The sequence below is a fragment of the Limulus polyphemus genome, unplaced genomic scaffold, assembly GCF_000517525.1.
Source record: "Limulus polyphemus unplaced genomic scaffold, Limulus_polyphemus-2.1.2 Scaffold3908, whole genome shotgun sequence".
Lineage (NCBI taxonomy): Eukaryota > Metazoa > Arthropoda > Merostomata > Xiphosura > Limulidae > Limulus > Limulus polyphemus.
The window spans coordinates 18796-34868 of record NW_013669518.1 but is presented as its reverse complement, the minus strand read 5'-3'; the positions used below and the strand labels follow the sequence as shown (position 1 = coordinate 34868).

At 32.5% G+C, this 16073-nt stretch overlaps 1 protein-coding gene across 1 annotated transcript in view; it reads right to left on the bottom strand.

The window, feature by feature from the left end:
* Positions 1-14608: 14608 nt before the first annotated feature.
* LOC106470254 (prolyl 4-hydroxylase subunit alpha-2-like) overlaps positions 14609-16073 on the bottom strand; it is an 18266-nt gene continuing 16801 nt past the window's right edge. Inside the window, exon 12 of the mRNA XM_013930798.2 lies at positions 14609-14797. Within this exon, the coding sequence (XP_013786252.2) occupies positions 14712-14797 (86 nt within the window). The 3' untranslated portion in view covers positions 14609-14711. The remainder of the gene's footprint in view (positions 14798-16073) is intronic.

Genomic DNA, 16073 nt, shown 5'->3' with positions numbered 1-16073 from the left:
ATCATTCCCAGTGCCTTCTTAGTATAAGTACATTAAATCTGTGGTGATAATTCCCAGTGCCTTCTTAGTATATGTACATTAAATCTGTGGTAATACATCTCTAGTGCCTTCTTACTATAAGTACATTAAATCTGTGGTGATAATTCCAAGTGCCTTCTTAGTATAAGTACATTAAATCTTTGGTGATAATTCCCAGCGCCTTCTTAATATAAACAGAATTTTAACATGTGACTTGTACGTTCTAGTTGCTTTTTCATATACCCAGACGATTAGCACTTTCCTCTACCGAACGGAAAGGTTTATCCAGACACTTTTAAAAGACAATTGTTGACATCATTTTGCAGAGACATCTTACCATATCGTAAAGATAAAGCATCGTAGCTATCTTACTTTATAGAGTAGAAACTCCACTAGGTGGCAGGGCCCCACCCTCAAATATCCATGTGATTCAATACGTTTTTGAAAAAAAAAACAATTAATAAAAAAAAGTAGAATTAGAATATTCTTAGTTTGTTGATTTTTGGAACACACAAGATCTGCACTGACGGTGTTTTCTCTATGTAGATATCAACTGAATTAAGTAATATTGAAATAAAAATATTGAAAATACTGAGTAATATATATTATTTGTCTCAGTTGTATGTTGAAATAACGCAACATTTTTCATTACAACATTGTACGAATATTTTGAGTACATAAAGGAAATAGAAAATAGCATCCACTGTAATGAAGAAATAATAATTAACATCCACTGGTACTGTAGCTTTCTAGTAAACAAGAAATAATAATTAACATCCACTAGTACTGTAGCTTTATAGTAAACAAGAAATAATAACTAGCATCCACTTTTACATGTATCTTTACAGTAAACATGAAATGATAACTAACATCCACTGGTACATGTAGTTTAAAATAAACAAGAAATAAAAACTAACATCCATTGGTACATGTATCTTTACAGTAAATAAGAAAAATAACTAACATCCACTGGAAGATGCAGCTTTATTTATCATTTCTTGCTTAATCTAAAGCTACATGTACCAGTGGAAATTAGTTATTTTTTCTTGTTTAATTTAAAGCTACATCTATCAGGATATGTTAGTTATTTTTTTCTTGTTTATTCTAAATCTACATGTAATAGTGAATGTTAGTTTTTATTTCTTGTTTACTGTAAAGCTCCATGTACCAGTGGTTATTAGTTATCATTTCTTGTTTACTATAAAACTACATGTACCAGTGGATGTTAGTTATTTTTCTTGTTTACTGTAAAGCTACATGTACCAGTGGATGTTCATTATTTTTCTTGTTTACTGTAAAGCTAGATATACCAGTGCATGTTAGTTATCGTTTCTTGTTTGCTGTAAAGACACATGTACCAGTGGATGTTAGTTATCTTTTCTTGTTTACTCTAAACTACATGTACCACTGGATGTAAGCTATTTTTCTTATTTACTGTAAAGCTACAGTACTTAACTAACATTCACTGGTACATGTAGATTTAGAATAAACAAGAAAAAATAAATAACATACCCTGTTAGATGTAGCTTTACAGAATCAAGAAATAATAACTAACATCCAGTGGTACATGTAGCTTTACAGTAAACAAGAAATGATTACTAACATCCACTGGTACATGTATCTTTACAGTAAACAATAAATAAATACCATCCTCTGGTAAATGTAGCTTTACAGTAAATAAGAAATAACAAATACCATCCACTAGGAGATGCAGCTTTAGAGTAAACAAAGAAAATAACTAACATCCACTTTTATTTCTTATTTACTGTAAATCTGCATGTACCAGTGGATGTTAGTCATTTTTCTGGTTTACTGTAAAGCTGCATGTACCAGTGTATGTTAGTTATCATTTCTTGTTTACTATAAAGCTACATGTACCAGGGGAAATTAGTTATTTTTTCTTGTTTACTTTAAAGCTACATCTATCAGGGTATGTTAGTTATTTTTTATTGTTTAATCTAAATCTACATGTTCCAGTGAATGTTAGTTTTTATTTCTTGTTTACTGTAAAGCTGTATGTACCAGTGGTTATTAGTTATTTTTCTTGTTTACTGTAAACCTACATGTACCAGTGCATGTTAGTTATCATTTCTTGTTTACTATAAAGCTACATGTACCAGTGGATGTTCATTATTTTTATTGTTTACTGTAAAGCTACTTATACCAGTGCATGTTAGTTATCATTTCTTATTTGCTGTAAAGACACATGTACCAGTGGATGTTAGCTATCATTTCTTGTTCACTATAAAGCTATATGTACCAGTGGATGTTAGTTATTTTTCCTGTTTACTGTAAAGCTACATGTCCCAGTGGATGTTTATTATTTTTCTTGTTTACTGTAAAGCTAAATATACCAGTGCATGTTACTTATTGTTTCTTGTTTACTGTAAAGCTACATGTACCAGTAGATGTTAGTTATTTCTCTTGTTTACTCTAAAGCTGCATCTCCTAGTGGATGGTATTTGATATTTATTTTTATAGTAAAGCTACATTTACCAGAGGATGGTATTTATTATTACTTGTTTATTATAAAGCTACATTTACCAGTGGATGTTAGTTATTTTTTTCTTGCTTATTTTAAACTACATGTACCAGTGGATGTTAGTTTTTTTGTTTACTGTAAAGCTACATGTACCACTGGATGTTAGTTATTATTTCTTGTTTACTATAAAGCTACATGTACCACTGGATGTTAGTTATTATTTCATGTTTACTGTAAAGCTACATGTACCAATGGATGTTCATTATTTTTCTTGTTTACTGTAAAGCTACATGTACCAGTGCATGTTAGTTATCGTTTCTTGTTTGCTGTAAAGACACATGTACCAGTGGATGCTAGTTATCATTTCTTGTTTACTATAAAGCTACATGTACCAGTGGATTTTAGTTATTTTTCTTGTTTACTGTAAAGCTACATGTACCAGTGGATGTTAGTTATCATTTCTTGTTTACTGTAAAGCTACATGTACCAGTGGAAATTAGTTATTTTTTCTTCTTTACTTTAAAGCTACATCTATCAGGGTATTTTAGTTATTTTTTTCTTGTTTATTCTAAATCTGCATGTAATAGTGAATGTTAGTTTTTATTTCACGTTTACTGTAAAGCTGCATGTACCAGTGGTTATTAGTTATTTTTCTTGTTTACTATAATGCTACATGTACCAGTAGATGTTCATTATTTTTCTTCTTTACTGTAAAGCTACATATACCAGTGCGTGTTAGTTATCATTTCTTGTTTGCTGTAAAGACTCATGTACCAGTGGATGTTAGTTATTTTTTTATTTACTGTAAAGATACATGTACCAATGGATGTTAGTTTTTATTTCTTGTTTATTTTAAACTACATGTACCAGTGGATGTTAGTTATCATTTCATGTTTACTGTAAAGATACATGTAACAGTGGATGCTAGTTATTATTTCTTGTTTACTGTAAAGCTACATGTACCAGTAGATGTTAGTTATTTTCCTTGTTTACTCTAAAGCTGCATCTCCTAGTGGATGGTATTTGTTATTTATTATTTAATATAAAGCTACGTTTACCAGAGGATGGTATTTATTATTACTTGTTATTATAAAGCTACATGTACCAGTGGATGTTAGTCATTTCTTTTTTACTATAAAGCTACAGTACCAGTGGATGTTAGTTATTTTTTCTTGCTTATTTTAAACTACATGTACCAGTGTATGTTAGTTATTTTTCTTGTTTACTGTTAAGCTACATTTACCAGTGGATGTTAGTTATTTTTCTTGTTTACTCTAAAGCTACATGTACCACTGGATGTTAGTTATTATTTCTCGATTCTGTAAAGCTACATCTAACAGAGTATGTTAGTTATTTTTTCTTGTTTACTTTAAAGCTATATCTATCAGGGTATGTTAGTTATTTTTTCTTGTTTATTCTAAATAATAAACAAGTAATAATAAATACCATCCTCTGGTACATGTAGCTTTACAGTAAATAATAAATAACAAATACCATCCACTGGGAGATGCAGCTTTAGAGTAAACAAGAAAATAAAACTAACATCCACTGGTAAATGTAGATTTATAATAAACAAGTAATAATAAATACCATCCTCTGGTACATGTAGCTTTACAGTAAATAAGAAAAATAACTAACATCCATTGGTACATGTATCTTTACAGTAAATAAGAAAAATAACTAATAACTAACATCCACTGGGAAATCTAGCTTTACAGTAAACAAGAAAAATAACTAACATCCACTGGTACATGTAGCTTTATAGTAAACAAGAAAAATAACTAATGACCACTGGTACATGCAGCTTTACAGTAAACGTGAAATAAAACTAACATTCACTATTACATGCAGATTTAGAATAAACAAGAAAAAAATAACTAACATACCCTGATAGATGTAGCTTTAAAGTAATCAAGAAAAATTAACTAATTTCCACTGGTACATGTAGCTTTACAGTAAAGAAGAAATGGTAACTAACATCCACTGGTACATGTAGCTTTACAGTAAACAAGAAAAATAACTAACAACCACTGGTATATCTAGCTTGACAGTAAACAAGAAAAATAATGAACATCCACTGGCACATGTAGCTTTACAGTAAACAAGAAAAATAACTAACATCCACTGGGAAATCTAGCTTTACAGTAAACAAAAATAATAACTAGCATCCACTGTTACATGTTTCTTTACAGTAAACATGAAATGATAACTAACATCCACTGGTACATGTAGTTTAAAATAAACAAGAAATAAAAACTAACATCCATTCGTACATGTATCTTTACAGTAAATAAGAAAAATAACTAACATCCACTGGGAAATCTAGCTTTACAGTAAACAAGAAAAATAACTAACATCCACTGGTACATGTAGTTTAGAGTAAACAAGAAAAAATAGCTAACATCCACTGGTACATGTCTTTACAGCAAACAAGAAACGATAACTAATATGCACTGGTATATCTAGCTTTACAGTAAACAAGAAAAATAATGAACATCCACTGGTGCATGTAGCTTTATAGTAAACAAGAAAAATAACTAATAACCACTGGTACATGTAGCTTTAAAGTAAACAAGAAAACATAACTAATACTCCCTGTTACTTGTAGCTTTACAGTAAACAAGAAATAATAAATAATATCCACTGGTACATGTAGCTTTACAGTAAGAAAGAAATAAAAACTAACATCCACTGATACATGTAGCTTTAAAGGAAACAAGAAAACATAGCTAACACTCCCTGTTACTTGTATCTTTAAAGTAAACAAAAAAAAACTGACATCCACTGGTAATTGTATCTTTACAGTAAACAAGAAATAGTAACTAACATCCACTGGTAATTGTATCTTTACAGTAAACAAGAAATAGTAACTAACATCCACTGGTGATTGTATCTTTACAGTAAACAAGAAATAGTAACTAACATCCAGTGGTATATATAGCTTTACAGTAAACAAGAAATAATAAATAGCTTCCACTGGTACATGTAGCTTTATAGTAAACAAGAAAAATAACTAACATCCACTGGTACATGTAGCTTTACAGTAAACAAGAAATAATAAATAATATCCACTGGTACATTTAGCTTTACAGTAAAAAAGAAATAAAAACTAACATCCACTGGTACATGTAGCTTTAAAGGAAACAAGAAAACATAACTAACACTCCCTGTTACTTGTATCTTTACAGTAAACTAGAAAATGAACGAACATCCACTGGGAAATCTAACTTTACAGTAAACAAGAAATAGTAACTAACATCCACTGGAACATGTAGCTTTACAGTAAACAAAAAATAATAACTAACATCCATTTGTACATGTAGCGTTACAGTAAACAAGAAAAATAACTAGCATCCACTGGGAAATCTAGCTTTATAGTAAACAAGAAAAATAACTAACATCCACTGGTACTTGTAGCTTTACAGTAAATCGAAAATAATAACTAACATCCATTTTTACATGTAGGTTTACAGTAAACAAGAAAAATAACTAAGATCCGCTGGTAAATGTAGCTTTACAGTAAACAAGAAAAATGACTAACATCCACTGGTACATGTAGTTTAGAGTAAACAAGAAAAAATAACTAACATCCACTGGTACATGTATCTTTACAGTAAACAAAAAAATAGTAACTAAAATCCTCTGGTACATGTAGCTTAACAGTAAACAAGAAAAAATAGTTAACATCCACTGGTACAATTTTGAACTGATGAACTAGAAGAAAGGCAGTTAGTCAACAGTACCCACCATCAACTCTTGAGTTGCTGTCATTTGAACAAAGTTGGGGATTTCACTTTCACTTTTATGGAGCATCCACAGTTGCCCAGTGCGAATAGTATTTTGGGGGTAATGGGATGGGAATTATGAGATCCGTGATTTGCAGACCTGAATATGTTAATACAGTGTTCTAAGCAATTAATAGGTATACATGTCTAAAAACCTTACGAAGTCTATTGTGTGTTTAAGAGTTTTTGTGAGATATTTTGCCAATCTGATTTAAAAGTGTGACAATATTCGTAAAAATTCCATTACAATCTCTTATATGCAGCTAATTGTTACGTCTCTGGTTGTTTTTTAATTTTCCGTAGAAATTCTTTCCGGCAAACTTCAGCGATACATGTGCTTTCTTAAATAAAACTAGTTTATTCTTTCTCAAAAGAACTTTGCAATACAATTAATTTCCACAGTCACTTTAACTTAAACACACGCTATAATTCAGAACGATTCACGCAATTTACGTACGGTCACTACCGCTCACTTGACTTAATTATCTGTCTCTATATCTCTCTTCAATCTGCTATCTGCAATTATTATCTACGCTTTATTTGCCCGACTTAAGTACTAAAATAGAGGGCATCTGGCAAACACTCGAGCCTTCATGATCCTTCTAGAAACTCATCACGTGTTACCAGCGTCATTTGACTTCCGCTGTCGTAACATAATAGATGTTTGAATAATTCGATGTCTGAACATGTATGGCATTCAAGTGATTTCTGAAAAGAGTGTTAGATATGTCCACTTTATACCGGGAAAATCAGCAGAATCAAATAGAAAGATGAGAACAACGAAATACAGTGTGCATGCATGTGTTGGACAGACACTGGAAGTTCACTTTTAACTGGACTCATGAATTGATCAAATTTTCTTCTCTCAAGATGTCTGCCCATTAATCAACTCACCTTTGCTTCCGTGTGTACTGTTAAACCTAACGTTTCTTACTTAACGGGAAAGGTCAGATTTAACCAATGTGATTAGAGATACCATGTTTGTGGTTATTCTCATTCAAACAGAATAAAGGCTTTAACCATGAGATCTGTCCTACAAGTGAAGGACACTGTTGTCGTGCACAATGGTTGTAACAGCTATTAAATAACAAAGGAAGTTAGAACGTGTTTTGTGAAAACTGCATAGATTCAGGACAAAAGAAAAAATTACAGATTTCTATATTGAAATAAGAAGATAAAAAAAAATCCTTGTATTCTCGTGCAATGACAAACAACATCTGACCGTTGATGTATTTTAAAATACAAAAAAAAAACTGTTCACAACTGTACTTGTAGCCTAAACTAAATAGTTAAATGAAGACAAATAGAAAGTATAATCTGCCTTCCATCTGAAAGTTAAACACTCTCGTAATGTTAACCCCAAAAATAGTAACAACTTTCAATTTGGAACTTTATATATTTGCAGAAAATTATGTTTTATAGTTGTTTTTGAAAACCAGCTCCACAGTAGCTCAGTGGTAAGTCAACAGTGGGCAGAATAAAAATATCTCATTTTGTAGCTAAAGAACAACAAACAACCATAGAAACCCCTGACTACACATAAGTTCGTGTACTCAAATACTGATCCGACTCTTCTTAGGACTAAAAAAAGAAAAATGAAGATACAATCTGGGTCTGGTGAGGCTTTTCGAAAAGTAAAAAAAAAGAAAACCGGAGATTCATATGATCTACAGAAATATTTGTTTTTCTTCTACTGTATCCTCCAAACTTGGATATTGACTTTTTAAATAATTAATAAATGACTGAACACGTGTTGTATGTAAAACAAAAAGACAAAATAACATGAACATATTTGAAATATAGAAGTTTATGTTCAATAAGACGTTGTTTCAACCAGTACTTTTCTCGATAACAAAGAAAACATTAAATGTGATAATGAAGAACTCACTTTGAGATAATAAACTTTGAAGACGGCCTGAATGTAAGAGTAAGAAAACTTTAGTGCAAGTTTAACATATTAACATATCTACAACGTATGGAGAGAGTTTTGTCATCAGTAGGTACAAGTAGTTTACACAGACTCAATAATATATATATATATATATATATATATAGTTTGCAATCTATATGTTCCACACTGTATATATATATATTTCTGTGTCCATGCAAACTACATGTACGCGATTATTACAAAACCATATCAAAACATTATACATTAGGTGTTATGTTAAGCTTGTAACAAAGTTTTTTTTACTTATCCGTTCAAGCCGTCTTCAAACTTCAAAGAAAATATTAGCTCAGATAGAGGTGATTCTTAAACCCATAGCATAATTACTCTATTAAAGACAAAATGATATTGGTGAACAGTCAATTCCAGAAGTGTGATAAATATAGTTTACAATAACTTCGAGTTAGTAGAGAACAAGTTCAGACTAAACCACTATTGATCTATACCACTGCTGATTTAAACCACTGCTGATCTCATCTGTTTCACCGTGGAAATTTATTATCATCTACAAGTGGCTTTCATCAGCTACACGTTCAGTGTAGAGTGACAATAGCTACATCTCACATGAAGCTGTTACATCTCGCTTCCTCCATCACAGTTTCATGCATTCTAGCTTGGCTGTTGCTAAAAAATGCTAAGAAAACCGTGTTCTATGGAAATCTCAATCTGCACGATCAAATATATTTGACATAACAAATAAAACATTAGATGCACCATATTTATGTCTGTTGTACTTAATTATACAGTTTATCAATCTTACATTTAACAGATAATTTCGTCTCACGTGCTCTTCAGTTGTAAGTGAATGAAATGTTATTAGATGAAACGTGTGATACTCAAACAGACTGTGTTTCTGCAAGTGTAGCATGAGCTTTTATGTTACTTTCATTTCTTCCTGTAAAATTCACTCCCTGTGAAATGTTTCAATGTAAAATATGTTCTAACAAAACGACGCTCATGTAACATTTCACACTGATGTATTAAAGAAATAAAGCCGACGTTTAATAGTAAATAATAAAATTTAAATGAGACTGTCAACAATCACAAAATAAAAAAAGGTATTACTTAAAATGTTTACTGTATAAAGATAAAATAAGATGCTGTGAGACAAGGAATACTCACATACACTTTACACGTTTGAGGATAATGATGGAGTAACATGTCGAAACATGTAGAGTATATGAAGCATTTTCCAATCTCACAGTATTTCATTTTATTTGTTTACAGTAAAATCTTTGTGTACAACATTTTTTGGTTGTATTTTGAAGCTGGGGATAGTCTCATTAAACGTTGGCATTATTTTTTAATACATCAATAAGCTTGTTATTTCTTCAATTAATGTCTAACAAACAGGTCAGTTATAACCACAGCTATCTCCATACTTCACAACCTTAACATGCTGATTATATTCTCGTATTCTCATTGAAAGATTGCACTCTGCTTATGTTAACAAAGACAGATTCATTTTGTGTTGAACAACATTTATGATTGATAGTTATGTAAAAAGTCATGTATACAGTGGCATACCTCACACATCTATAATACCAAACGTATATTTTCATACACCTAAGTATCAAATTTCCCTACAATACGAGTTACACTAGCAGCTTTTGACATATTGCCTCAAGCATGTACGCTGTTACTTTTAGTAACCTGCACTAGCTGTGTTCCAAAATTATTCATCAATAGTTAAGGTAACGTGCTGCCATCTGTGCGCGGTTAGTTTCAACATAATTTTTACTGTTTTATGAAATAAATGTTCTCCCGGTGGGACGGTGGCAATTTTAAGGACTTACAATGCTAGAATCAATGGTTCGATTCCCAATAATGGTCACAGCAGGTAGTTTAATGTGTCTTGCTTTAAAACAAACTGTCAAACAGCCAAAATCAATAATTACAGGCAAAATATAGCTGAACTAGGCTATTCAGCCATAATTTTTCATACTAGAATTATTATTCGTTCTTTCACTAAGTTGTACATCAATACACCTTCAATTTAACTATGGCTACATATAGTTTGGAACAAGAAATGTACAATATCAGTTCAGAATCCATAAAATACTCTATGACTTTATACAAGTTGATCCATCTGTGTCAGATGGCATGAGAGCAAAGCAAACATAGGTAATTTCAATGAAATAAGATCTATTCTATCCAAAGAGCCACCCAATTGACTTTCTGTACACGTGGAGAACACAACCCCTTCTATGCACATAGACGAGTCATTCTCAGCTAGGTGTACAGTAACGTCTTTTTTTTATAGGGAGCCCCATGGCTGCCCAAGCTAGAAAAAATTTAAAACATCTCCCAAGGTGAATGTCACGGTGATGGTGATAATTAGCTACTGTCTTTCAGTCAGTGATGGTAATAATTAGCTACTGTCCTAACTAATAAGTGTGTAGTGATTGTTTAATGTAATTCATACTGGTATGTTACACCACTTGGTAAACAAATATTACTAAATCTTTTCAATTGTTGGTGACCATCCTAACTGTTTTATAATTTAACCTCAGTCATAACAACAAGGAGGTTGTCGGCAGTGAACCGATTCTCCACGTGCTTCCTCATTCGTCACTTCCATCTCCTCATCAGCTGAGCTGTCTATGTGCTTTCTTATTGGCCACTTCCATCTCCACATCAGACGAGCTGTCTATGTGCTTTCTTATTGGCCACTTCCATCTCCACATCAGACGAGCTGTCTATGTGCTTTCTTATTGGCCACTTCCATCTCTTCATCAGATGAACTGACCACATGCTTCCTTATTGGCCACTTCCATCTTCTGCCTCCTCATCAGCTGAGTTGACCACACACTTTTTCATTGGCCACTTCCATCTCCTCATCAGATGAGCTGTCGATTTGCTTTTTTATTGACTACTTCCATCTCCTCATCAGATGAGCTGTCAATGTGCTTTTTTATTGGCTACTTCCATCTCCTCGTCAGATGAGCTGTCTATGTGCTTTCCTATTGACCACTTCCATCTCCTCGTCAGATGAGCTGTCAATGTGCTTTCTTATTGACCATTTCCATCTTCTCATCAGATGAGCTGTCTATGTGCTTTTTTATGACCACTTCCATCTCCTCATCAGATGAGCTGTCTATGTGCTTTCCTATTGACCACTTCCATCTCCTCATCAGATGAGCTGTTTAAGTGCTTTCTTATTGGCCACTTCCATCTCCTCATCAGATGAGCTGTATGTGTGCTTTCTTATTGGCCACTTCCATCTACTCATCAGATGAGCTGTCCATGTGCTTTCTTACTGGCCATTTACATCTCTTCATTAGATGAGCTGACTATGTGCTTTTTTATTGGCCACTTCCATCTCTTCATCAGATGAGCTGATCACATGCTTCCTTATTGGCCACTTCCATCTCCTCATCAGATGAGCTGACTATGTGCTTTTTTATTGACCTCTTCCATCTCCTCATCAGATGAGCTGTCTATGTGCTTTCTTATTGAACATTTCCACCTTCCGCCTCCTGATCAGATGAGCTTATGTGCTCTGTAATGGTCTCGTCATCCTGAGACACTTCAGTTTTGACTTCTGCCCCCTGGATAAGCCAGAGCACAAAACCTTCATCTTTAACATGTGGTTATCCACGTGCTGATTGCTCTTGCGCACTTCCTATGAATGCTAGATCTCAGAGTCATAGTGTAAGTTTGTTTAAGTAATAGCTGGAAACCATTCCAATCAGGCCTGAATGGCCTCCATATTGCACCACTGCTACATCAGTTTCCAAGCTGAAAAGTCCTTTCCTTGATAGTTTTCCATATGACTGCTTTCTTACTTCTTGAGATGCATCTACCATTTATATTGTCAACCGCACCTGTTAGACTTGTGAAGATTACGGTACTGTTGAACTAGGAGGTGAACTGTATATGACGTCTACAGGGAGCGTCGTTTCCTGCCAAACATAAGGTTAGACTTACAAGTAGTGATAAAAATCACGTTAAAGTTAACTGTAGAGGTTTCTTTCGTGTGTGTGTGGTGGGGGGGGGGACACCTACAGTTAACGTGATTTTTTTTATCAGAAGCCTAGGTCTATTCATTTCTTATGCTTCACCAGGTTACTGCGCTTTTAAACAAGTAAACAACCAGTCAGTCTCCGCTACGTTACACAATACACCAACATGATACACAGCAGCGTTTGACTCAATCGGATTGACAAACCTTTCTAGGGTTGGTAGCCTGCATCGCCCGTTCTGCTGTACGATCTGAGTAGGTGTGGTATGGTAAAGCTTTTTACTGTACGTTACGGTTTGTGTTTTAGTGGAATGCGCCTGAAGAAGTTGTAAAGCGAAACACTGAGCGTCAAATTAACGAAAAAAAAAACACAACTAGATTTGGCTTTGTAAGGTCGTTAATTTCTAAGATTAATATGCTACAAAAATTAAAACAAAAATTACAAGGTTTCTTTAAAAGTATTTCAACATCAACCTAGTGAGCCATGAGTGCTGTATTATGTTCAGAAAAAAAGGTTTAGGAAATTCACAAACACGAATGCGTTAATTCGGATCATGCTCAAATCAACCTGAAATCAAAATTCGCATTTTTTAATACTTTCTATGCATAGAAGTTAGATCTCTTATTTTACTGAATAAATTTCGACTCTAAAGTATTATAAAAATGTGTGGAACAAAAAACTAAAAATTTATTTCCTATAAATGTTTAAATACAATACAGAATGCACCGATACAGGAGCAGTAGAGTTAGAAACAAGTTGTTTAAAGCCACTATAGTTCGGTATTAGATAACAAATAAACTTTACAATAAAAGTTACGGTCACAGAGAGTCTATAAGGACATAGAGAGACAATAAAGACATAAAGAATACATAAGGACATAGAGAGATAATAAAGACATAAAGAATGCATAAGGACATAGAGAGACAATAAAGACATAAAGAATACATAAGGACATAGAGAGATAATAAAGACATAAAGAATACATAAGGACGTAGAAAGACAATAAAGACATAAAGAATACATAAGGATGTAGAGAGACAATAAAAACATAAAGAATACATAAGGACGTAGAGAGATAATAAAGACATAAAGAATACATAGGACGTAGAGAGACAATAAAAACATAAAGAATACATAAGGACATAGAGAGATAATAAAGACATAAAGAATACATAGGACATAGAGAGATAATAAAGACATAAAGAATACATAGGACATAGAGAGACAATAAAGACATAAAGAATACATAAGGACATAGAGAGACAATAAAGACATAAAGAATACATAGGACATAGAGAGACAATAAAGACATAAAGAATACATAAGGACATAGAGAGACAATAAAGACAAAGAATACATAAGGACATAGAGAGACAATAAAGACATAAAGAATACATAAGGACATAGAGAGACAATAAAGACATAAAGAATACATAAGGACATAGAGAGACGATAAGGACATAGAAAAACAATAAGAACATAGAAAGACAATAAGGACATAGAGAGACCATAAGGACATAGAAAGTCATTTCTTGAAGGAAAAACAACAAAGTTGTGGACGGTGTAGAAGCAAGGTTTGTTTACTATGACTTGAACAGCGTATAATCATACACAACATGAAATAAGGTCGTGTTTTGTCCGACATTTCATTAATTCAAAATATTGGCTGCTAATTAGTCGTTGCAATTAAATCAATATATTGATTATTAATTTACAACTAATTTCATCACAAATGTATGCGTAAATTCACGAACTATTCAAAAACATCAAATTTTCCAATCGTTCACATAAACTTAGTAAACTGTTTGTCGGTGTTAGAGTGCATACAAAATCAGACATTCAACAAATTTTTATCTAAAAAAAATCAAATGTAACTTCCTATTCAAATTTTCCGACAAATCAATTAGAAGCCAACATTTTGATGCTAGATAGGTTTTTGGAACTTCAATTTTTTTCTGCTAAGAATTCCTAATATAATTTCCTTTTTTATTTCTTTAGATTTTTAGTTAAATAATAAGTCGCTCTTTAAAGTTAGAATTAACGATAAGACCTACATCGGGTTTTTAAACAAATTTGTTTAAATGAATCATGTTGTTTATGGACCCACTTTTTTGTTATAACGTGAGAAACACATAAAACGTATCAGATGAAACATGAATATTGTAATTAATCCCGTTAATTATTTATATTTGTTGATTTACATTTTATTTTGAAAAGATTCATAACTAATCTTCTAGTAGTGGCTACCTTTTATACCGAAACTCTTTCTATTTGAGCTTTCAATTATATTTTCTCTGAGAATTAAGTTGTTTAATAGGAAAATTTTGTTACATCCGACAACTTTAGATATATTCCTTGAGTGATTGTTAGAACAATTTAATTAAAGAAAACAAACAACGTGATGATAGTAATACTTGGTTTGAATACAATCCGTTTAAAATGACCGGATGAATGTAAAACCTCACTTTAAACTTCCATTATTTGAAACTACGGTAAATGTATCGTAGATGAATCTATAAACATGTAAAATATTCGTCCCTCTCTAAACTGCACGGCTTCCGAAACATCTGGCTATTCACCCTGAACCACTTGTTGCTCACTGAGAAAAATCAAGTAAAACATACAACTTTTACAGTACTATAAAATAAAAAACTAAACATTAAATGGGATGTAAAGTTTATTTTATTGTAAGAAAATTGCACATTCAATCCATTACTTAAGAAAAAGCCCAAATAACATCTTACTTTAGATAATGTAAACCTTGAGAAAGTTGTAAAATGTACTCTTTACTCTAGACAACTTAGGCCTTGAGAGAGTTACAAAATGTACCCTTTACTCTAGACAACTTAAGCCTTGAGAGAGTTACAAAATGTACCCTTTACTCTAGACAACTTAAGCCTTGAGAGAGTTACAAAATGTACCCTTTACTCTAGACAACTTAAGCCTTGAGAGAGTTACAAAGTGTACCCTTTACTCTAGACAACTTAGGCCTTGAGAGAGTTACAAAATGAACCCTTTACTCTAGACAACTTAAGCCTTGAGAGAGTTGCAAAATGTACCCTTTACTCTAGATAACTTAGGCCTTGAGAGAGTTGCAAAATGTACCCCGTTTATAATTGTATCTTAGGAGTAATAAAACATCCTTGCATCCTGGCTGGATTTTAAGACTGATAAAATATCTTTGTATCCTGTCTATATTTTAAGACTAATAAAACATCATTGTTAAAAGTTTTTAAAACAAAACTGTTATTTCTTCATTGTTCGCTAAATCTATATAAATATACTACTACTATCTATTGTCTGTCCATGTAACTACTTCGCTCTCTGTGGATGGATCTTCACCAAATTTGGTTTTGAGGTTCATTGGGTCCATGTGGAGATACAAGCAAATTTGCGGTTTCACATTTTGGGTTTTGTAGTTCTTATGGGTGTTTTTTTATATATAAGGGACCAAACTTTTCTTGTCCTAATATAACTTTTCATTAATCCTGATTTTACATAACTTCCGTCCAGGGGACGAGTACTCCAGCTAGTATATTATTATTCTTTTACTGTGCACTAAACGTATTATTGTTATTTCGTGATTGTTAACTAAACATATTATTATTATTTCTTTATTGTGCACTATATATATTATTATTTCTTTATTGTGCACTATATATTATTATTATTTCTTTATTGTATACCAACTATGTTACTGTTGTTTCATTACTATTAACGCCTCCTACATCGGAATGACTACCACAACCCTGTCAAGACGCCTAACAATGCACCTACAAATGGAGCCATCAAAGAACATTGTGACCGCATCCACAACCAAAAACTCACAAGTCAGGACCTAGTATAAAACACCAAAGTAAACCGCCGATTTTAAC